This window comes from Helicoverpa zea, chromosome 15 (assembly GCF_022581195.2).
Source record: "Helicoverpa zea isolate HzStark_Cry1AcR chromosome 15, ilHelZeax1.1, whole genome shotgun sequence".
In the NCBI taxonomy this organism is placed as follows: domain Eukaryota; kingdom Metazoa; phylum Arthropoda; class Insecta; order Lepidoptera; family Noctuidae; genus Helicoverpa; species Helicoverpa zea.
Window position 1 is genome coordinate 1,125,954 of NC_061466.1, and position 23,727 is coordinate 1,149,680.

General features: G+C 36.1%; 2 protein-coding genes across 5 annotated transcripts in view; both read right to left on the reverse strand.

Moving 5' to 3' along the window:
• LOC124636836 (mucin-17-like) overlaps positions 1-1,467 on the reverse strand; it is a 68,745-nt gene extending 67,278 nt beyond the window's left edge. For both annotated transcript variants that reach the window (XM_047173019.1, XM_047173020.1), the window contains exon 1: positions 1,245-1,467. The gene's annotated coding sequence lies outside the window, so the exon portion shown is untranslated. The remainder of the gene's footprint in view (positions 1-1,244) is intronic.
• Positions 1,468-2,304: 837 nt separating this feature from the next.
• Positions 2,305-23,727, reverse strand: part of LOC124636842 (bumetanide-sensitive sodium-(potassium)-chloride cotransporter) — a 31,134-nt gene continuing 9,711 nt past the window's right edge. Inside the window, exons 1-25 of one of the 3 annotated variants that reach the window (XM_047173032.1) lie at positions 22,907-22,929; positions 22,734-22,834; positions 22,361-22,475; positions 19,348-19,504; positions 18,885-18,980; positions 17,649-17,818; positions 17,076-17,268; positions 16,582-16,721; positions 15,974-16,171; positions 15,491-15,598; positions 14,984-15,107; positions 14,608-14,729; positions 14,118-14,253; positions 13,216-13,315; positions 12,679-12,790; positions 12,147-12,281; positions 11,389-11,495; positions 10,910-11,043; positions 9,608-9,667; positions 8,974-9,082; positions 8,454-8,596; positions 8,036-8,150; positions 7,298-7,440; positions 4,995-6,962; positions 2,305-2,795 (exon numbers count right to left, since the gene is read on the reverse strand). In XM_047173032.1, coding sequence (XP_047028988.1) covers positions 6,715-6,962; positions 7,298-7,440; positions 8,036-8,150; positions 8,454-8,596; positions 8,974-9,082; positions 9,608-9,667; positions 10,910-11,043; positions 11,389-11,495; positions 12,147-12,281; positions 12,679-12,790; positions 13,216-13,315; positions 14,118-14,253; positions 14,608-14,729; positions 14,984-15,107; positions 15,491-15,598; positions 15,974-16,171; positions 16,582-16,721; positions 17,076-17,268; positions 17,649-17,818; positions 18,885-18,980; positions 19,348-19,504; positions 22,361-22,475; positions 22,734-22,834 — 3,066 coding nt within the window. In that variant the 5' untranslated portion in view covers positions 22,907-22,929 and the 3' untranslated portion in view covers positions 2,305-2,795; positions 4,995-6,714. Of the gene's footprint in view, positions 2,796-4,994; positions 6,963-7,297; positions 7,441-8,035; positions 8,151-8,453; positions 8,597-8,973; positions 9,083-9,607; positions 9,668-10,909; positions 11,044-11,388; positions 11,496-12,146; positions 12,282-12,678; positions 12,791-13,215; positions 13,316-14,117; positions 14,254-14,607; positions 14,730-14,983; positions 15,108-15,490; positions 15,599-15,973; positions 16,172-16,581; positions 16,722-17,075; positions 17,269-17,648; positions 17,819-18,884; positions 18,981-19,347; positions 19,505-22,360; positions 22,476-22,733; positions 22,835-22,906; positions 22,930-23,727 lie in introns of those variants that run through there. The other 2 variants (XM_047173030.1, XM_047173031.1) reach the window with 2 other exon arrangements.

Genomic DNA, 23,727 nt, shown 5'->3' on the forward strand with positions numbered 1-23,727 from the left:
CTAAAAAAATACAAACATTAACGTTCTGCGTCGTAACATTCTGATTCTCAGTGACCTGCCTCTTAAAAAATCATCATACCAACTATGGCCATTTTAAAGAACAAAAAACAAAAACATTAAACTTGATAAACAAGTTTCTGAACTAATCTGTGTCAGTTGGCGGCAAAGCCAACAAAAGGACAACAGTTTAACAGGGCTAACAAGATGTCATTGTCAACTCAATAAATTACTGCAGCACATTGTAACATTTTATCTTGAGACGGCGAACCAAAGGACTATATTATGTAGGTGTAAAGTATATAAAGGAACATAAACAAGAGCAATCTTCTTTTTTTTATATCTAAAAGATAATATCTGATATTGATACTTATTTATATTGATAATTATAAAAAAATAACAAATCAGGTTTGTTTTTGGAAACAACAAAAAATATAAAAAGTAAATAATGCTTATGGAAAATGTGTTTGATACTGATACAGGGTGGGCGTTTAATGGGTTATATAAATAAAACCGTGGATCTCAATTAAATGGTTTTGTTAATCAAATAAAAAATCCATTGGCGGCTGTCGAAATTACTATTTATACAACACAATAGAACAGTTAAGCGGGAAAATATTTAAGCGCGTAATTCTGAAAAAGCCTTTAAAATTGACTAATTTCTTAATGAACATAAATTGAAACAGGGATTATTGGTTTCGGTAATAGTTCAGATAAGTCTATGATAAAATTCTTAACGTAAATAGTTAAGAATTCATCGTAGTTAAAGTTTTGTAGATTTACTTTATGACACAGTTCTCGTGAATGATAAGCCTGACAAATGATAAGAATACAAAAGCTTCTATCTCCCCAATATCTCGTCTCCAGGAATGTTCCACATAGACAACAAATATTTTTGGAAAATAGATATGATCCATGATAACTTCTCTGAATTAAATATGAAAAGAATTTAATGTTAATGATAAATTAAAATACAGTTTTATTATAATTCTACAAGACAAGTTGTGTAAATAAGAATAACTCTTAGCACAACATTAACTTTCAAGGTAAGGAACGCAATCCTTTCTAGAGCTCTATGTTCTAAAATAGGTGTGTTCTACGGACTATCAAAGCAATAACTAGCGACAAAAACATCTACGGAACATAAAAGAAAATTAATTCCATTCATTCAAATCAAAACAAAAAATAACAAAGCAATATCATGTACGTGCTTAAAAAATAAATTAAAAACATTATCACATGTTTACCTCGAAAGACTGTCCCTTAGATCCGGATTGTGCCACCACTAACGATAAATATAAATAAAACTCAACACGAACACACAACACTCAGTTTACTAACACAAAAAAAGTTTGTTTATCACACTTTTTCGAAAACAGGGCGTGGAACGGGTTGTTTCGTAAGTCCGCTGGCGGGAAAACGCGTGCGTCGAGAGGCGCGCGCGCGAACCGACTGACTCGACCACCGGCCGCTGCTCAACAAGACGCACCGAGATAATCGTTGCATTCTGCCATCGGTATTAGAAAACGAATAAATCGCATAGATACGGTGTATTTGCTAATGCTGCGCTGACTGGATGCACTTGGCAAATACAATATGAGGTCGGCCTGAAAGCAGCGCTAAAGCAATAATTTACAGTTCTGTTATAACTTTAGCTGAAGCATGATTTCCGTGTTCACTGCAGCTTTTTCAATTAAACCTGTTTCTGTTGGGTATGAGTAGGTTAAGAGAGATATTAATTACTTATCTGCATCGCATTCTCGACAGCGCACTTGGCCATGGCCGTACGTGATATTTCCAACAATGACAGACATTCAACAAGTTATATTAATAGGTTTTTACCTTTATTATATATATTTACGTGACACTAAAATAAATATATAAAATAGTTTGTACAAGTGTAATCTTATTTGTAGAACTGTTAAAGGCTATTGACACCATGGTCTCATAAATTAATTAGTTGGGGACTGCTTTCTAGTGGCCTATTACAGTAATAAGATCTTATTGTTGTTATTAGCGAACTTCCCACTACTAAAAACACGTTCAAATCAATTCGAGTACCCACTAGAGCTACAGCATAAATGTTGGAGTTCCCCAAGGTTCTCATTTAGGACCATTCTTATGCATCGTAGCAAGTTGCGGCATTGAGGATAATATTTGGTGTCAATGCTGGTTACATAATAAAGATCAGTTTAAAAATAATTTTGGTTTCAATTGACAATTAAGAGCAAAAGCAATCAAATATGTATTCATAATTATTTTTAATCCAAATTTTACCTTAAAAATAATGGTTTAAAAAAACATTTGTATCATCATCAACTCATTTAATCACAATTCATTTTGTTTTCACTATTTGTACAATAATACGTTAAACGATAAAATAAATTACGAGGTTGGGTCAAATATCGCTAAAATACTAATAAGAATAAAAAGGTCTAAGAAAATCAATGTATAAATAAAACATAATGTCACATATACACACAAAAATAAAATACAACTGTTAATAAGTTAATACAAATAATTAACACACAGCAAATAATTTTGTAAAATGTACGCACACTGATTTCAAAAAAACATACACACATTGGTAACTTTGATTTCACTGTAAATTATCTTACTGTTAGAAAAAATATTTAGGATTGGCGCAAACTGTTATAACAATGTAAATTGTATTTTGGGGTCAAATTATTTTTCAATAACTACCAATAACTATTTACATCTTAAAAAAATATATGCGCAAAATATTAGGATCTAAACTTAATCTGCGCCAGTCCTTACACAATTCGTGGTTATAATAAGGGAACAAATATAATGACCACCATAAAATGCTTTGATACCCTTAGTTTTGCAACCAGAAAAATCTACTGAACACCAGAAAAATAAAGTCTAAAAATGTAATAGTACCAGCTATTTTAGTCACGACTTCACTTTAAATTGTATTCGACCACCAAAGAAGATGGATCAAAATTGCCCCACGTCCTATAACAATGTGACGTATCTCAAAAAAAAGATAAAAATGTTTAAAAAAATATGGCATACTCTCTAATTTATTTTTTTTACACTTTCATACGAAAAAAATGCTTTAAAAATTGTTCAGGCGCTGTTATGAAAACATCGTTCATAGGACTATTTATGGACTATTTTATTAAATTATTTTTTTGTTTGATAGGGTATACCTCACAGGTCGTTCCATAATCATCAGGTCAGGATCTGATGATGGAAACCCTGAGAAATTCAGGGCAACTATTGAAAGTTGTAGGCATGCGCAGGATAAAAACTTGACTATAAGGTGTGTCTTATAACACTATGCAACAGTAAAGATTTGGAGCTGACCTGATGATGGAGACGAAAGAAGGCCGAGGGAACTCGACAACCGAATATGTAAACTACCTCGTGTTGGGGCTCATATTATTCGTATTGATAAGAACTTCCCACCCATGCGGATAGTGACAACTGTGCTTGTCACTGAAAAGCCAAAAATAAAAACAAAAACTTTTTACAATAAAAAAAACTCCCAAAAACACTGAAAAGCAAAACAAACTATTCTTAGGAGCATCGGCCTAGAAGTCGGTGGGGAAATAAACTTAGGTACATCCATTAGACACCGACTTCTGAGGTAGTGTACATATTTTGGTGTCGAGTTCCCTCGACCTTCTCGGATCTCCATCGTCGGGTCAGCTCCAAACCTTCACTGTTGCAAAGGTCTATTCAATGCAAGTAATATGAGCCCAAACACGAGGTAGTTTACATATTCAGTTGTCGAGTTCCCTCGACCTTCTTTCGTCTCCATCATCAGGTCAGCTCCAAATCTTTACTGTTGCATAGTGTTATAAGACACACCTTATAGTCAAGTTTTTATCCTGCGCATGCCTACAATTTTCAATAGTTGCCCTGAATTTCTCAGGGTTTCCATCATCAGATCCTGACCTGATGATTATGGGACGACCTGTGAGGTATACCCTATCAAACAAAAAAATAATTTAATAAAATAGTCCATAAATAGTCCTATGAACGATGTTTTCATAACAGCGCCTGAACAATTTTTAAAGCATTTTTTTCGTATGAAGGTGTAAAAAAAATAAATTAGAGAGTATGCCATATTTTTTTTAACATTTTTATCTATTTTTTGAGATATGTCACATTGTTATAGGACGTGGGGCAATTTTGTATGGATTGTGATCCGTCTTCTTTAGTAAATGATCACCAACTCTTGACGACCAAATTAATGTATTATTTTTGCCTAAATAAGTCACTGTGATTGCCATAAAATGTAGGCTTATTATCAAATAAAGTATTATGATGCCATATTAAGTTATGTGTCCGGCTTGCAATGCATGCGTGAGTGTCAGTATGACGAGTGACAGGGGAAAATGGAAGAAAATGACATATTGCGCCGACCCCAAGTAAAATTGGGAACAGGGCAGGAGAAAGAAGAAGAAGAATGTGTTTCTCAATACACTCCCTCGAAAACACACTCTTATCGCACTGTTTAGAGGCATGCAATAGACAATTTTCCACCCTAGTGCAGGAAAAGGGTCCCCATAATGTAATTACATTTATTGTATCAGGCCGAACTTATTTTTTTGGAGTCAGTTTACTTAAACAGGATAGCAAGATGTAAAAACTTTGATTATCATTTTATATTAAAACGCTGGTATAATTTTGATGATCATTCACTACTTTTGGTGATCATTTACTACTTTTGGGATAACAATGATTTATTTGGACTCATTTTGCTTAAATAGGATAGCAGAATGTAAAAACTTTGGTTATCATTTTACTTTAAAATGGTGGTTTAATTTTGGTGATCATTTACTATTTTTGGCTTGCGCATGATTTATTTTGGAGTAATTTCACTTAAATGGGATAGCAAAGTGTTAAAACTTTGGTTATCATTTTACATTAAAATGCGAGTTTCATTTTGGTGATCATTTACTATTTTTGTCTGCTATTTGTTACTATTTCTGGTGATCAGTTAAACATAAGCCTTATAATAATGTCAACCCCGAAAATCCCCACATTTGTCAAATTCAGGATAAATTCCTCTAAAGTATTACATTCTTTTAGCAAAAATACATTAGGCCGAATAAGGCTCTTATCCAATTCTCCTATAATAAATACTTCATTCAAAATCTATAAAGAGGCTCACAAATCACTAATACAAGAAAATATAATGTATATAAAATTGTACACCGATAGCAAAATATTCGATAAAAATATGTATTTTAGTCTGCCAATAATTATTTCATAAGGCAACATTGTTCAGAATTTATAAATAGAGCCACTGGGCTGTGTTGCCAGATCCGTAGTATTCGAATTAAAAGAGATTAGTTTTTACCTAGATAAGTATACTAACCTACTATAAACTATTCCTAGGGCACCATGGGCTCATTTTCATACATTATTTAGAAAGGATAATGTGTGAAAACTTCACATATTGAATAAGCCCCATTTGCTATGAGCCCATGGTATGTTCCCAGTTGTCAGTTGTAATAAAAGCTTAATTGTTCCAAGAACTCCAAGATCTCAAGATCAGATCATCAATGTACAGATTTATCAATATAAATAAATAAATAAATTGATTAAAGAAACAACACACAGAGTTAAATAATAATAAAACAGCACACGTCATGTCTATTTGTACTTTCATTAGTATTACATACTCGATCGTAACCTCAATTTGATTTCGAAACTATTACAAAATGTATGCCCCGAGTTTTATTCGGTTGTTTGAAAAAATACAGGAATATAAATTCAATTTAAAACCGATTGACAGAGAATATAATCTGGTAACCAGTCTTAACTAAAGGGTATTATGTTGCCCGGGTAACTGGGCTAGGTCAGATACGCGGTGCTCCTTGTAAAACACTGGTGGGCTGAGTCCGGTAAGACTGGAAGTTGACCCCAACACAGTTTGGAAAAAGGCTAGGACTATGATGATGACAAAGGATAGAATCGGAGCATATTATTTTTTAACTAGACTTAGGCATGCCTTTAAAATTGGTCAAATATACATAAATAAATTGAGGCCACGACATAATGGAATGATTAGATATTAAAAATACTAAAATAATATTCTAAACACACTGGTAAATTCATCTAAGTTAAACCTAAATAAAACTTGCATTTCATACATCATGTAAATATTACAAATATTTGGTTAGACTTGTACTGGTAAAATTTTACATTTAGGTACTTGGAGAGCAAATATCTTAGAAGATACGATCACTCGCACATAAGGGTTAGTGTTTAAAATACTCTAAAACCGAAGTGAGTATTATGCGTAACGATTATTATGATTATGGGAAAAGTAATATCCTAATAGCAAAAATGATTTGTTCTCTAAAGATATGTTTACGCAAACTGCTATGGCTAGCTATATTTATATATAGCTACAAATATTATACAGTTCAGTTTGCAAGAATATACTGTTTAAAAAAAAAAGTATTACGAGGGATGTAATGTAATGGTTGTAAGGACTAAATTGTTATCTTTTCTACAACGAGTCTTTGCGCAAAATCTGCGCTAAGATGTCTGAAATACCCTTCAAACATCTCCTCAATAGCGTGTGTAAAATACTGACACTTCTTTTCAAATATCCTTGTAATTAAGAGTAGAAAAAGCAAGATATCTCTTTTTAAACTATTAAGAAAACTTCTTTACTTCTTGCTCAAAAACTGTGCAAACTGAAACGACCTACACAAAAGTTCTATGTTCCTAAGAATAGAAGGTGAGTACAGCAGCATGGTTGCCCCTCACCAGCAGGGTCCGGTCGGCGGCCGTGGCGATGGCGTGCAGCCAGGCGAGGTACAGCGCGGGCGGCACCACCGCGCGGCGCCGCGGCATGGGCAGCGTCACGCACACCAGCCGCGCGGAACATGAGTGGGACGCGATCAGCTCGCGGAGCCGCAGGTGCCGGTGCGTGCGGTCCTGAGCGGCGAGGAGATCCGCTTCTGTTATGCCGGCTGGAAAGTATTGTGGGGTTAATAATGTCTTCCAAAACTATCAGCTCGGTCAATTCTAAAGGTATCCCCGCCCACAGGGGACCGTCTGTTTTCCTATCCTCTTAAATAATGACATTTTAGTTTATTTGAAGAAAAAAATTTAATGAACAAGACTATCACACACTTTCAGACCTCTATATCCGAACAAAAAAAAAACATTCAATGCAATGTCACCTATGATACATTATTTAACTAGCCATGCAATGCTTAATGCAGAGAGGACTTTTTCATTAAAATTCTAGAAAACACTAACACATTCGATAGATAGCAATAATGAACAAAATAGTGATACATACAATTATCATCATCGGCACACTTGAAGGGCGCGACGAGCTTGTCGAAGTATGCGAGCGTGGAGTCCTTCGGCCGCCGCGTGATGTCCGCCACCATCTTCAATGCGGAGTAGTCTATCCGGAACTTTGATAGTAAGGATGCCATGCTGGGGGAAATTATATATTTTAATATACTACTATAGACCAAATCTCATCTATTCTGCGAACAGTCCAAGAATATTAAGACGCTTGGGACACATTTTTTTGTGCCTCATGTGGTCAATTTAAACATCAAAATCTGAGGTGGAAGTCCAGTATTACCAAAATTACTAATGGCCTTACTACAAAAACTTTAACAACTGTTTTACACTTGTCTAAAAAAAATGTGGCTCCAAAATGAACCTTATGTCAACGTCATAATTTGTCATTTTTTTAGACAAGTCTTAAACTGACGTTAAAAAGTTTTTGTGGTAAGACGGTAAGGGCCTTACTACAAAAACTTTAAACCCTGTTTTACACTTGTCTAATAAAATTTTGGCTGCAAAATGAACCATATGTCAACGTCATAATTTGAAATTTTTTTAGACAAGGCATAAACTGACGTTTAAAAGTTTTTGTGGTAAGACGGTATATGTCTAAGTGTGCAGTCTAACGCCATTTTAGGTGTTTCCAATGCGGAATTGACCTAAATGCCTAATTTAATTCTTTGACAAAAGATATTGGGTATGTTTAATGTTTATGATCTTAAAAGGATTTACTCACTTTCGCTCCTCAATCTCGAGTTCTGTGTTCTTATTGGCTAGAGTGAACACCCGCAGTGGGCAGGACGACCACGCCCGCCGAGTCGATAATATGTACGGCAGGAGTAACGTTAGACCTGTGTAACAAAATTAGAAGTAAATATATTAATTTTAACTAGTCAACAATGTAAATTCGAAAATCTCGCTTATTTGGAAAAATAATTTCCAGTCTCAGGAAATACAAGACCGATTTAAAAAATAATTTCAGTTAGATAGCCCATTTATCGCAGAAGTCTACAGACATACATGGCATCATCCTGATATATCGTGAACTGTTCCACCGACGTGAAGGACGACGTGCGACGCGTGCGAGTCGTGCCTAACGCGCGACGGACAACATTGCCTAGCCCTTTGCTTTCTATCTTTAACTAAATCCTTACCTCCATCATCATATAGCCACCACACATCCACGGTGCCGGCCTGCCTCTTGGTGAACTGTTCCACTGAAGTGAAGGACGACGTGCGACGCGTGCGAGTCGTGCCTAACGCGCGACCGACCACGTTTCCCAGCCCTTTGCTTTGGCTATGGAAATAGGGTGTGATTAGAATATTTTGCAATGTTGAAGAGTCTGGTAGTGGAAGTCATTTGGGAAGATGTCTTATACATACATACATTGGAACATGAGCCCGGGGTTGACGACATCACAACACAGTGTGCATAGTATATATCAAACACAATATAATAAGTGTTGTAACTTTTGAGCACAGGACTTTGTGAAAAAAATTCAATGTCGCAAAACCGATAGTAATAAAACATGTAAGTATTATTAGGAAAATTATGAACCCTTAAAAAAATAGTTTATCAGTGTCGTTGAACAAAAACAATAAATAAAGATGACACGTATAATTTAAATGTGTGTATTTGTACTGCTACAAAATCGTAACATGAAGCTCTTTTACCTCTCTTTATCATCAGTTTTCGGCCCATTTTCCTTGCTGGCGCCGGGGTCCGCAGACACGGCGCGTCTCAGGTCCGGCGACCCCAGTGACACGTCTGACATACTGCTACCTACATTATAATACTGACAATGTATTTTTTGTTACGAAAAATAGGTGAAAATCCTGTACATTTACAATATTTTTTTGACAATATATTATGAGTCCTTGGCAATATGATCACACTGGATAATGAAATACCTACATAAGTTAAACACAAAATATCACATTTAAATAAGCAAAGCAAGTACATAGTTAAACCAGACCTAATAAAAAAAAACCAAGGCACCAATAAGAAGATCCAGAAGTAGATACTATATAATAGATGTTAGGATTCTAAGAAGTAAATTCACAGCTAAAGCTCAAAAAAAGTATTTACAGACCCACCAAGCAATCTACAAACCAACGCTATCAATTTAACTTCTTTCCTCTTTCTAGCTTTCAAAATTTTCACAATATTAATAGGAACTAACCAAAATAGCAGTCAAATTGGCCAACTAACAGCTTGGTTGGTGAGTCTTGACTCATAAAAAATTGTGATGTCTAAAGTTAAAAATAATTGAAAAAACAAGTTTTATAAAGTAAAATGACGACTCACCTCTAGAATGCGTGTTGAGGCTCTCAGTGGACTTAGATTCCTTGTTATCGCCCATGGAACCTAAACAGAAGCCGATGTGTGATGGCTGCATGATACATATGACATTTGCTACCAAAAATACGCCATAATACGTTTTTATCGACTTTGCCGATAGCTAAAGCGAAGCGAAGGAGAATCGGAAGCGATTTTTCTATTAAAGAAAATACATCGCTTGCGAATAGCTTTCGTAATGCTGTCTGTGTTACAAAATAATCATGTTTTTTTTCTAACAAAAAGGGCAAGGCGCATTTTTCGTACCAAACTTAAAAAGAGTTAACAAACAAATGAAAACTACGATCGAAAGTAAGTTAATGGCGATGACAATCGATTAGTTAGTCATATAACATATTTATCTAACACCCATTCAAATTAATTTAGAACACTAGCGGAAAATTTCGTTATCACTAATGCAGCGAAGAGTGTAAGAATCGAGACTACGAATAATATCGATGTTTATAATCGATTTGGTGCAGTTTCCTACATGTAATTGTATCGGATATGGTGTCAGTAGGCCTATGTCAACATTGTACAATATTTTCGTCTCGGCTAGGGCTGATTTAGATAAATTGTAAAGTCATGAACTTTTCTTGTATTTCACAATAAGTCTGATTTAAACGGTCCGCGGATTGAGCGGCGGAAATCTAAGTTTTGTAACGTGTTTTTGCTGATTCGCATTGAAATCTATTTCTGTAATTTATTTATGTTTTTGTAGCAAGTTGCCGCTATATAAAAGCCTGCCTATAATAGATTCAGAAATATTAATTTTATTTTACGGATCTGCAATGGTAATTGGTAAACTTAATTTTCTTGTTCGTTACACAATAATTATAAATATGCCATTTTATTATTTGTCCATAGTTTTTTTTTTTTTAATCCATGACGAATTTATAAGTGTTCAAATAGACCTATAAATGCTAGAGGCCTTCACTTATTAAGCACCAGCTGTCAGACGCGGCTCCACCCGAGTACGGAGCGTACTATTTATTTTTAAGACTATCTAAAACTAATACCTACATATTTTTCAAACTCTTCAGCCTTTGACTTCTGAATATAGTCCAATTTGTTTATTAAACGCTACTCACAATTAGTATACGTCCGATTTAAAAAAATATGTCAGTGTGATACCGCCTACTACAAAAGCTATATTTCGTAAATAGTTTTGTAAAATTTTCCCGAGCAACATTAAACCTTATCCTTTAAGAAATAAAGTTGAAAATCTCTTAACAGATTGTAGCAGCTTGAAATGCTGGGTTTAATACATACGTGAGAAAGCAGAGAGGTCCTTAAGGTTGACATCGGAGAGGTACGCCTGCAGGTCGTCGTCCAGCGCGTCGGATGAATACTGCCCGCCTTCCACACGGAGCAGTGCTATCGCCATGTGTACGTCTAGCGCTTTGCTAAGGATAATATGTAAGTGTTAACATATCAAATTGATCTAAGGCTAAGTTAAACGAATCAGACAGAGAACCTGTTATTCTTTGGATAACTTTATCATCTGTTATGACTGTAATAACTCATTTAACATTTCATTTATTTGGTTGAAAAATATGTCAAAGACCATTTAATTCGCAAAAAATTGTACAATACGAATTTTAATCACAAAATTATTAATTTAGAACTTTTAAATCAGTAGCTTCCTGTCCTTATCTTATTTTATTGCAACACGAAAAAACAGAAAGTTATGACACATTATCTTCCTAATACCCTTGACATAAATAATGAAACTATTTGATCATACTTACTGCATAACTTCAACATAGTCGACAATTTCGTTTCGTTCGCTCGTTTGCCAGTTCTCTTTGAATCCCATCAGTAGAATGTTTGGCTTCAACTTGCCGATACCACTAGCCTGCAATTAAATTATCCGTCAATAGCTTTTTCTTTTACACTCAAACAGTTTTCACTTGGCCTAAGTTGGCTATGAATAAGTTTAATATAGTAAAAATGCATGAACAAAATACTACTTCTCATATGCCAGGCATAGAATGGCTAACTTCAGAGAAGCAAAGTTACTTGAAAGCTATGTATACGACGGTAAAACGATTTATGCTGACGTGTTGGCCTAATCAAAAACCTCCCCTTTTATGGGAATAGATTATGAAATGAAATCAGAACAAAGTTTTGTGCTGGAAGGTCTTACAAAAAATGATGTTACACCACGTACATAAACCATTTGATATTTTGTTTGGTTTTTTATCTGCCTTTAATTAGTTAACTATTTTTTACACATTGAGTGTAAAATGTATTAAGTACTGACTGGTTATCAGTTCGGACATTTGTATTTTTTATTTATACTTTATCCTCAAGCAACATGATCACATAGATACCTGTACAAGAGCACTAGCGATGTCTTTGAATCCCACATCGTCGACAATGGACTACAAAGCCTTGATCTTGCGTCGGTAGAACCACAGTTTTGTACAGGAAGATCTTGCAAAAAATCTTAAAACACCAAACCACAGATATACTTTATTTCTAAACAATATGAGTAAATAATTACCTGTACGAGAGCACTGGCACCATCTTTGAAGCCGACGTCGTCGACGATGGAGTAGAAGGCCTTGATCTTCCGTCGCGTGAACCACTGGTAGGCGCGGCTGCACAGCGCCTCGCGGCCGCGGTGACTCACTTGACCCTTAGGAGTTATTTATTACATTTACTATCTTCAGAACACAATAGGGGATCCCAAAAACATAAAAATATAAAAAATAAACAAAAGGTTAATTTTACTTATATGATTATAGAAACTCTACTTATATCTTTCCTGTGCCATTTTTAGTCTTACCTACTAGAGGGTTTAAGCATCCCGGGTAGATTTAGAGGGTCTTTAATTGAGTGAATACCAAGACTAGTAGAATATTAGTATGAAAAGATTAAGTCTCCTCGAATTAGGGAATAAATCCAAAATATACAACTAGCAGTCTGCCGTCAGTTCAGTACAAAGTGTAATTTTTGTTACTTTTAAAACTCAAAGTTACCATAGCCTTGTCTATCCAGACCATTACTGGTATAAATTAAAGCCTTAATATTACCTGCATAATATGTCCGCACAGCATGAGCGAGTGTCCCTTGGTGAGCAGGTACGTGAAGTCCGTGAGGATGGGCCGCTCGCCAGGGAAGCCCGTCAGCACCAGGATCTGAGGCCTGGGTACAACGAACATAGTACATATTTTAACTCGTTCAAATAGTTTGCCATAATTCAGTAGGTGGAATTTGGACAGAATTATAATAAATTTCTTGAGGAACAAGACATTTATTTTGAATTGCGAATTAAATCAATACTGCTTATTTTATCTGTATAATATACATTTATAGAATATCCTCTCTCTACAGTTGTGGTGCTCCTGTGTCTGTGCAAGTGCTTGTGCGCTACAATGTCCTGCGCTGCTGGCTGAACTCCTTACAGAGAACAACCTCCGTAACCGACAATAGGCTAGGACATTATAATTAAAAGCGAAGAGTGCTTTATAACATTTCGAGAATGCTCGACATTAACAAAAAGGTGGAATCAATATGAACCTTTTCCAGTATTAAAATACTGCTTCCTTTATTATTGTTGCATACAATACCTGTAGTTCTTGACATGTTCGGTGACGGCGTTGAGGTGGTAGACGCCGCTAAGCGCCGCCTTGTACGTCTGCGCCTGCGTCGTCGAGCCCCAGTTCACGTCTGACAACATTGTGCACATTGCTGTATTAGTTCCTATCCCTTCAAAATGTTACTAAACAACATGACTTTGTTCAATGAAAAAAAAACTTGCTGAAATATTATTTGCGGTTTATATCACCGCTATGAGGTCGAAAGGTACTATTTGAACTCCTGTTATAATTTAAAGACTTGGGGCTTGAAATAAAATGCACCATCGTTTCGCCCTCCATGTTTTATCTCACGAAAGATGGTGATATTTACTATACAGGGTGTGTCGTTCACAATCACATTAAATCCTATCGCATATACTTTATGATATTCTATGGCGAATTGTAAAAAAAAATACCTAATCCATTCAGTGGTTTAGCCACAGGACTCATTTTTCCTTTTTATAGTGTACAACATTATGTGTAAAGCAGAGATAAAGTTAGGAGTATCGAATGATTTGATCAATTGACAGCTGTCAGTTTTCAAGGGAGAATTTCAGTTGTTTGTAATGACTGACTTTTATATGGTGTTCTAATTTTCCCACATTTTTATTCTATTTACTTTGTTTGAAAAATGCATTTTATATTTTTACGTATTTTTCTTTTTTCTTTGTGTTGATCGACATATATTAGCCAGTATATTAACGCATTTCATTTGATGTGATTGTGAACGACACACCCGATTTATGTAACCTTGTAAGACCATTTTTATCTAAAAATGGAAAATTGTCTTTTACAATGCATAACAAATTTCGAGCTTATTTTGATTGATTGCCCCTACAAGTTGAATTTCTATTTACAGATCATGTACTCCCATTGCAAAAGTAAATACTGACCAGGCTTCCTATAAGACACCAGCAGATACAGCGTGAGCAGGAAGGCGAAGGTGACGAGCGCAGTGATCCACGAGATCACGAACATTATCGCCACGCACAGGATCGACCCCACCAGCGACAGCCACATGTTGTACAGCTGCAATATTATATTATCGATAAAGTTAATTGTACAAAAAACTAATATTAGGCAGAAAACCTAACCGATTAAATCACGCTTAGAAAAAAGTTTTATCTTGAACTTAAAACGACACAAAAATGACACACTTTACTTATTCTTACGATATGCTGAGAAGAAAAGGCATAAGAAACGCTGCATTCATTTATTTGGGGCAAACCTTATTAAATGACGATGTTAATCATCTTTTAAATGAAATTAACTGTCATAGATAATTGACGCCAGTATAGAAAACATCCAAAAATGTATGACAAATATCGATAAAACATTTTTTAGACATTTTGTTATCTTTACTGGTGTTATAAAATGTCTTACCCTAAAAGTAGGCCTCCAGCCTACAGGCTTGGCTAGACTGGCGTGGAACGTGGAAAAGTTGATGAGCGCATAGGCAGCGAGGAAGAAGTTCGAGATTAGCGGCGCGATCTGGTTCAGACCACCTGTCAACAAATCATTAGTTTTACTTCTGAAACTTACTTAAAAAGATTTGCTGCTTCATTTGATTGAGATTGCAGAAACTCTGTCTTCTTCTTTCTTTCGCTTTTAGGAAGCTACACTATATGCACTGAATATGGGCTATGTTTTATCTGGGTACGGAAGTTTCCCCGGGACGCGGGTGAAACTGCGTGAAACAGCTTATGTAAACTAACGTATATAGTTCCCAAAAACATAAAGTACATCATTATGAACTTACCCATAAGTATGAAGGCGACAGCGATGACGAAGGTAAGCACGTATCCTCGAACCGGCTCGTTATTCTGTCCATACCCCTTTGCGAAGAATTCCAAGTACGGGTACAACTTGTCTTGACATAGCGCCTGGAATTATAATAATAGTGAAACGTAATATTGCAATCTATACTAATACAAGAGGAGGCTAAGTAACATCGATTATAAGGTTAGACAAAGCGCAGTCGGTCCGTGTGTTATCAACGGATTCCTCCATCTCCGTAATTTGTGATTGGAAACCATTTTTGCTCTGTAGTTTGTATCCAAAACTCTTTACACAGCTAGTACATAAGTACTCAATAAATATTTTGACGGAGATAACACTTTTCGGAAGTGAGAAATTGAAATAAATCACTGAAATCTAAAAAAAATTAAAGTGTGAAATATCACGCAATTATCAACTCTAAACAATTGTCATAAGGATCAATTTACAGCACATTTAACTGTAGTACTTATTTAATGTATGTACATACCTGAAATACTTTAGGCGCAGAGACTAGAGACGCGAGCGCAGATGACAGAGTAGCCGCGAAACAACCGCCGTAGATCAGCGGACCGAAGCCTGACACCAGCCTTATTACCTGCAAAAAATCACATATAACGTTATAGTTTGCTATTGGTATTTTTTAGATATATTTATAACTTAGGTGATTGTAGATTCAAAATGAAAAAAAATATATATTTTAATGCGTCTGTTTGATATTGCTGGCAAGATGAGATCAGAAGGGCGATAAGAAGTCAAGACTTCAGTAGGAAATGTTAAACTTGTTTAAAATAAAGGCGCTGTTCTCATGTCAGGAGATCAGCCAACTGCGCAGGACATATTATAGTGCAGACACATTTGCTTGGACACAGGTGCACTCACTATTACTTCACTCTCATAGCGCGATGGGACGAAAATCCGACACCACCGGAGAGAGATCACAAACAGGACCGACATTTAAAAAAATACCTACATCATTACTATTCTGCAGGCCGTAAGCACAGGTACGGTTGACAGCACAGTCGGCCATCGTCCACGACGCTATGTCCGCCACGTCCCCCGACGCGTCGCGCAGCACCGTCCAGCCCGCGAGCAGGGCTATCACCAGGTACGAGATGGTGGTTAGCAGGATAGCTAGGAGGGTGCCTTTGGGAATTGATTTTTGAGGGTCCTGTAAGAGATTAAGTCTGTGGTGAGTATATAGAGTTGGGTATGTTTAGAGGTAGGTACTATAGACAAATTACATACATAATATATGACAGTGAAATACAATAAGGTCGAAATTCGCCATGCATTGTAGAGGCAGTCTTTATTGTTCTGACAAGTTAAAAAAACTTTTGACAAAAGGGGTCGTAAACTTCGTTTTCTTCTTTTTTTTTATTAAAGTTATCTTTTTTAATATTGTGGAATGCTGTCAAATGGCTGATAAAGGCAATTAAAATGTCAACTAAATCCTATAATTTCATAATGTTCATATTAACTTATATTATATTACTCTATATAAAAAGTATTGAGTAACTTTCACTAAGTTTGCCAAAACAAGCTGGATGTCAATTACTTCTGTTACAATAAGGAACGTACCTTCAGATCACCGGAAATATTAGCGCCAGCCAATATTCCTGTGGCGGCGGGGAAGAATATCGCGAACACGGAGAAGAAGTTATGCTCCACGCCTTCAAAGAACCTGTAGTCTGGACCTATGTTACTCTGTAACACTGTCCCTGTAACAAATAAACAATATTTGGAATATAATAATTGTGTGATATAATAAATGCGTGATTAAACAAGTACATCGATCTTTTTAATTGCATTTTTAATTAATTTTTCATCAACCAACATTTATCAAAGCTTATTCATTGACTTGTGCATTCTGATACTTCTACGTAAAAGGATAAAAAGTTCCTTATATTCTCCTGAACTAAAAGGTGGGTTGTTAAAGACGTAAAAGCTCATATTATTCGATATCACTATGATACATTAACATTATAATTTAATCAACAACTTTTTTTTCACGCTATACACAAAATGTAACCATTAACACTTCAATTATCTTTTTAAAACACAAAAACACTTACAATTATACCCCACAAATCCCTGCGCCAACTCCAGATCGCTCTTAGGTCCTATAATGGACCCTATACAGAAGTCTGCAATGGCCGCCAGTAGGATCACCAGTAGGACTATTTGAGCTTTCGCCTCCCATTCCATGCCGACCATTACAATACCCGTTAGTAGGACTATTGTTATACAGCCGTAGATCGCTTGGTCCTGAAAGAAATTAAGGGCGAAATCAGTGGAGTGGTGTGGTATAATATTGTTTTAGTATAGATGTAGACGTTAGCTGTTCAGATATTTTGAAATAAATTAAGTAAAATATATTTTGAAAATAAGCTCTTTATGAGTCTATATTATGACGAGTGCACAAACATGTTGTTTTCCTTTTGTATCCTGTCCTGTTTATGTGCAATAAAACCTCAGTACGCAAATGGTGGAATGTACACATCTCTTGCTCAGTACAGTCTTTTTGAGCCTGTGTTCACATTTGATGACACAATTTTGAGTGATAGAATTATGTTACTGAGACTGGCAAGTCTAAACCTTAAGCACCAGGAAGCCTTAAGAAAATTCTTATCAGTAAAAATACATACCCATCCTTTATCAACCATATAAGCGGACTCCGGTATAAGCGTGATGAGCGACTCGCCGAAGCCCACGACATACATAGCACATGCCACGGCGTTCGCCATGGAGAATATCAAGCCTATGGAGCCGCCGAACTCAGGGCCCAGGGATCGGGATATCATGTAGTATGTTCCACCTGATGAAGAAGACAGTATTTAAACTCATCGCCATCATCCTCCGAGCCTTTTCAAAACTGATCTTGGGGTCGGCTTCCAGTAATAAGAAGACAGTATTTAAACAAAATAAAATGAATGAATTGATTATAATACGCCGAACTGTGACCTTGTTGCCACCACATTTTGTGAAATTTACCTGTCGTATCTTGTATTACCTTTAAATTGTTTTTTGTATTAGGCCAATAAAATATTTTCTTTCCTTCTTAGGTACCTATATTCATTGGGAAAAGTGTTAGTTGGTTCTATGGTCTCATGTGTTTTTGTATCGCATTGCTGTCCCATTCCACGGATTTTTCGTTGATAATGGCAGATACGACTTATTTTCAGCGTATTTCACCAAGAATATTAAACATTTTCGTAACCATACATAGCCTTTTTGGGCGTGTGAGGTATCAATTTATTTTTGTTCTCTGGGACCAATCGAAGTATCAATCGGATCAGATATAAGCGTGTTAAAAATGAATAGTAGGTAATTATGGTGCGAGTACCTGATGATAAATCAATTACTCAGCTTGAAGTTTTGCAATAGATTGATAGTACTAGTCGCACGTGTCTCTGTTTAATAAACAATAACATGATTATAGTTTGCAATTTGCAATCCATCTCGCGTGTGATGGCTTTGTTATTATAAGTTATTACGACTACTTCTGTTAATGACCCGTGATATGTATTGTATGGATATAGAGCCTTGTCGTGATGTAGTGATTGTGTGAAATTTTATGTTACAAGAAAGATTCTTGGTAATACTTCAAGAAACCGCCCAAGTGCGAGTTGGACACTCGCACGGAGTTTTCCTCCTTTCTCTCTATAAAATTTTTCTCCCCTCTTAAAATATCTATTTCATTCCAGTTTTCTGTATTTTTGTATGTGTTGCTGGGTAAAGTGCTGTTTTGCAGCCAAGTTTTATTAAACAATTTTTGATTTGACAGAGACGACAAAATACAGGACGGTTTATCAAATACAGACTTTAGGTACGGAAACCTAAAAATACGATAATTCAAAGATAGTATAGTAAAGAAAGCTTACCTCCTTTGATAACCCCATTGGTGCTGATGGCGGACATGGAGAGCGCCGTGATGGTGGTGACCACAGACGTAGTGAGGATCAGGAGCATTGACTGCGCTGCCGGAACATTACGCTTTTATTGTCCACTTTATGTTAGACATTAGATATAGCTTGATCTTTGAGAGAGATCTAGAGATTTGATCGTTTTCTTTGAGAACAAAAATTAAAAACAAGGTCTTGTTTCCATTTGCAAACTAAACTCAAAGTTTTTTCTTGCGAATTTTGCCGAACAAAATACCGTATAATAAAAATGTCAAAGTTGCAGTCAATAGAGTCTCTGGGCTGCTCTTAAGAATTACCGCATGAAACAACTAAAACAGATGAAGATTCAGCCCCTAAAAGATCTAATCAAGCAGACCCCGGCAAAACCCCATAAATATAACAAAACTACATTAATCCTAAATTAAAACACAAAGGTACTAACCCACGCCCGCCTGTCCCACGACCCAGGACAGCCGCAGGAACAGCATAACCCCCCATATGTTGAGGAGACATCGCATCAGCACGCCCTTGATCCAGCCGAACTTTATGTTCGATGACGTCAGCGCTGGTGTTGCCAAGTCCTTCTCTATTGCTTGAGGCTGAAGATGAAGGTACGATTCCACAAATTATATTTGAAAACAAAAGAAAATGTAGCGAAACCCAACAAAAGAACTTCATCTTCTTGTCGAGTTTCTTATTTCTAAATCAAAATTTAGTTGTATTGTAATTCTGGTATATAAAGGTAATGACGACGATCCGTAGCCCAAGTAGGCAGTAGTAGCATATCTTTGAGAGGAAGCTTCCTATAGTGGTGATGGTACTACTACTGATCGAGTAATGAGATGAGAGAAACTTGGAGATTCAGAAAGAAATCGTGAAAGCAAAGCAAACATGGATGGATTGGACGGAAAGATGAAACAGAACGCCAGTTATAAGTATTACCAAACGCTTTACATATACACCTACGTTAATAGAAAATAGCTCGTAAATGTAAATAGAGATTATACTATTCGTTCCACCTCGTATAAACTTCATCGCTCAGTGCAAGTAAGGTCAAAGCCATTTATTTTAGGAGCAAGGAATGTGTTGCATTTCTCACTATTCAAATAAATGCGGCTGATGATTTATGTGAACATTACACAAGAACTTAAAATAGTTCATAATAAACACTGTAATTATGCTGCTGAACAAATTATGGTAAATAACGAGCTAGAGCATGATCCTTCCTTTTCACAAAATTCAAACGAAGTCGTTTGAATTTATTACTGAGAAGTAGGAAACTGCTAATTCTGAGAAACTTATTTTTAGACAAAGACTGTAGGACAGGAAACGACACTTAGGTTCAGGTTATGCATCAGCCTAGCTCGGCGATGACGACAATATTTTCAAAAGACTATATTGCAAAAGTACTTATTATACTTACTCAAACTATCAGACCAGTTGTGGAGACTAATGAAGCAAACTAATTAATCCTATAATCTCTTCTTGCCTCGCCTACGCAATGGATTTGTTAGGTAATGTCAACAAAAGCCGGTATAACTTTGTATTTTCACTTTTCACAGAGGAATAAACAGTTATATTCTTTTCATGACCAAAGGAAACTGCATGGTCTCATTATACCAATTATCTCAATCACGCGTAAGGATATCGCTACAACATATCTGCTTTTTCATTTACCTAAGAAAGAACATATCCATTTAAAAGATGACACCATAGATGGCAATGGCGATAAGGAAACAGAATTAAGTATTTATCTCTCATCACCAACTCATCATTTCAAATCACACTTAGCATCGCAAACAATAACAGAGCCTTACAGACGTCACGTCATTGCATCAATCGTTAATTACGACGTACTAGCACTCGTAAGCACACTCATTCATGCAGCACTAATGAAGAGGTCGAAAGATCAGGACGGTGCAATACTTAACGAAGTGCAGGACTCCACGGGCCGTAATCCCATGGAACAAGGGTTAATGCTGTTAAATAGATCAAGTTACGCAAGGTCGGATGTCTGTGGAACTACTTATGGCCCTCGAGAGTCTTCTCGGTAATTGAAATAGGGCATCGATTCTGTGAAGGAACGTGGCCACTTAAGTGGTTGAAGTTATCTGTTGAATGGTCGGTGTGAATTTGAAGAGGTTCTTGATAAATGAGACGATAGGTAAATAGTCTGGCGCCAGTATTGAAAACCATGATTTCGACGCAATGGGAAGTATTAAATCCAAATATGAATTTATTAAAGTAAACCCAAACAGAAGGGGAGTGTTGAAGAACTTTAGAAGTTACTCGAAAAATTAAGGTTATTTTCTAAACGTAAGCATTTTCCTTAATCAAGTACACCTCGAAAGAAGCTTGCAAAACCAGTTTCGATTTTCAACCCCCGAAATCTAGAGAAAGAAACGCTGAAAATCAACGACATTATCCAATCGCCATTACCAGGATACCATGTTTGCCGAAGAGGTCTCTCCTACGTCTTACAACGTGACCAATTAACTGATGGACGCAATTAGCACAATGAGCAACCTGGACAACTAATTATTATGGGTTAAGGTTCAGACCAAGTACAGAGGTAAAGTGGCAGGTGATTTAGGACCATTAATTTAAACTATGTGGGACGTAGCAGGAATTTGCTGATAGGAAGAAAATGCTTAAACTGAGTTACACTATGTATTTGGCCTATATTTGTTTGAGTGACCATCGAATATTTTTGAAATTACGCTACCTGGGCTCCGTCTGCCGAAATGCCATGCATATTTTGATATACTTTTAAAGTTATAGACTGTCATAATTCTTCTAAGGTCTTATTTAGCTTTTATGGTTGGAATCCTATGCTGTAACCCACCGTAATATGGCTATGTGGTTTACCATACTAAGATAGATGCACAGTATTGAGTTGAGACATCATCTTCATCGGTTAAGCCATTATTTTTAGAGCTAAATATCGATTCTATTGTTATGTTATTGACGCGTATTCTATTACATGTCATTACTCTTCTTGTGTACTGTATCCAGTTTATGTGGTCAGTTCAACCGCAATTGAACGTTGATTTATTATTAATAAGTTTATATATCGAATATAATGCAAGTTTTCCTTAACAAAGTAGCAATGATTGTTCAAGTTGTGTTGATTTCAATTCACGTGTTGAGTGCCTCTTGAATTTTTACGATACACGTGACTGTACTTAAAGTTAGCTTTACCAGTAATGGTAGAAGAAAATAAGTAGGTCGATTGATTATGGGAAGCAGGAAACGGATGCGGTGCCATCAATTGGAAGATGCCCATGTAAGTACATTAATTTCATTGAGTAGAACACATTATTGATGGAAAAGTTCCTCTTATCTGCATTAAGGAGGTCGTAAGTTCGAAGGCATACCCTCAATGATTATAGCTTCGATCGACACGCGGAAGTTTCCTATAATGTTATTCATGGCCAGTTTTGATAGATCCTTACCTTTCTTGATAAAGAAGCATTGTGGAGTTCATCTAATGTGGGTCGGGGCGCTGCATGGAGCGACAACACATTTCTATAGTTGTCCAGCCTTGGCAAAGCTTCTCGAGTGAAGTGCCTGTAAGAACAAAGTGTATAATTTAATTTCTATGCACGCAAAATTCTCGTTTTCTTCAGCTCATTAGATTTACTTGGAAAACTGAACTATTTGCTTTTATTTATTGCTCAAACCTTTATTACTTGGGAAGCCATTAATGTTTTATTATTATTTAGAGGTCATTAAAAGCCGGTTGGTATTTTATTATGATATACCAATTAGCAATTATCGTTATACATAGATGACCTGCGGCGAGGTCCATAAAGTTAAATGATTTACCTGAAACTCTTGCCGTACTTAGTGTCAGTACATGTGAGGGGGTCGTCGCTGTCCATACCGTCAGAGTCCTTGTGTTCCTGTTCATCTTCATGGTCCTCCATCTGAGTACAAAAATATAACCCGATTAGAGACAGCCTCGGCGTATTATCAGCTGCACTTAGCGTTTAATTTACCTTTTATCTTATCTCAGTTTGTTTAGTAAGTTCGCTAACTTTGATTCACATTTATAAACTCGTATATTTACTCCTACCACACTATATTTTGCTGAATTCTTTGAGCATAACTGGGTCAATTGGTTTAAAAATACATGATATAAAGTTGTGTATTGTGATGATCTGATTAATTTAAAGTCCAACAGTTACACAAGACCGTATATCATCTGCATACAATTTCAGCTATCAATAAACTTGAAAACCGACTAGAATTGCTAATAATAAAGCGTTACGAAAGATTTACGATGGCTCCGTGTAAATCCTATCCACCGATTGATGCGTACTTTACTATCTTACGTAAATCAAGTCCAGATATTGTAGTTGCTGTGGGCAGCGCATTAGTGACGTCATAGATCCCATCTAAATATTTATGGAAAGCCGAGATGGTTGATACAACTGACGTTGAAACAACAGTGGGCTGACCTGACGCTGACGTTCAAATGTCAGAGGCCAGGGATAGGATAGCCGGTATAAATTAACTAAGATGCTAATGGTGATTATGAATAAATTTTTCATTGCTTCTTCTACATTGTCACCTGAACTATGTGACTAATTAATCAGAATACATAAATTAAAACTTTCGTCACTATAAGTAGGTCAGTACCGATTTACACTGACATAGTTCTAAAAACATTTTCTGTGACAACACTCTGTTTAACAATGCAGCTGAAAATGCGTGAAGGTTCAATAATATTTAAGGTCTGTGTTGGAATTCGGAACACTTTTCAAATTATAAAACACAATTATATAGAAGGATTTTTATGTTACTTTATGTTAAGCTT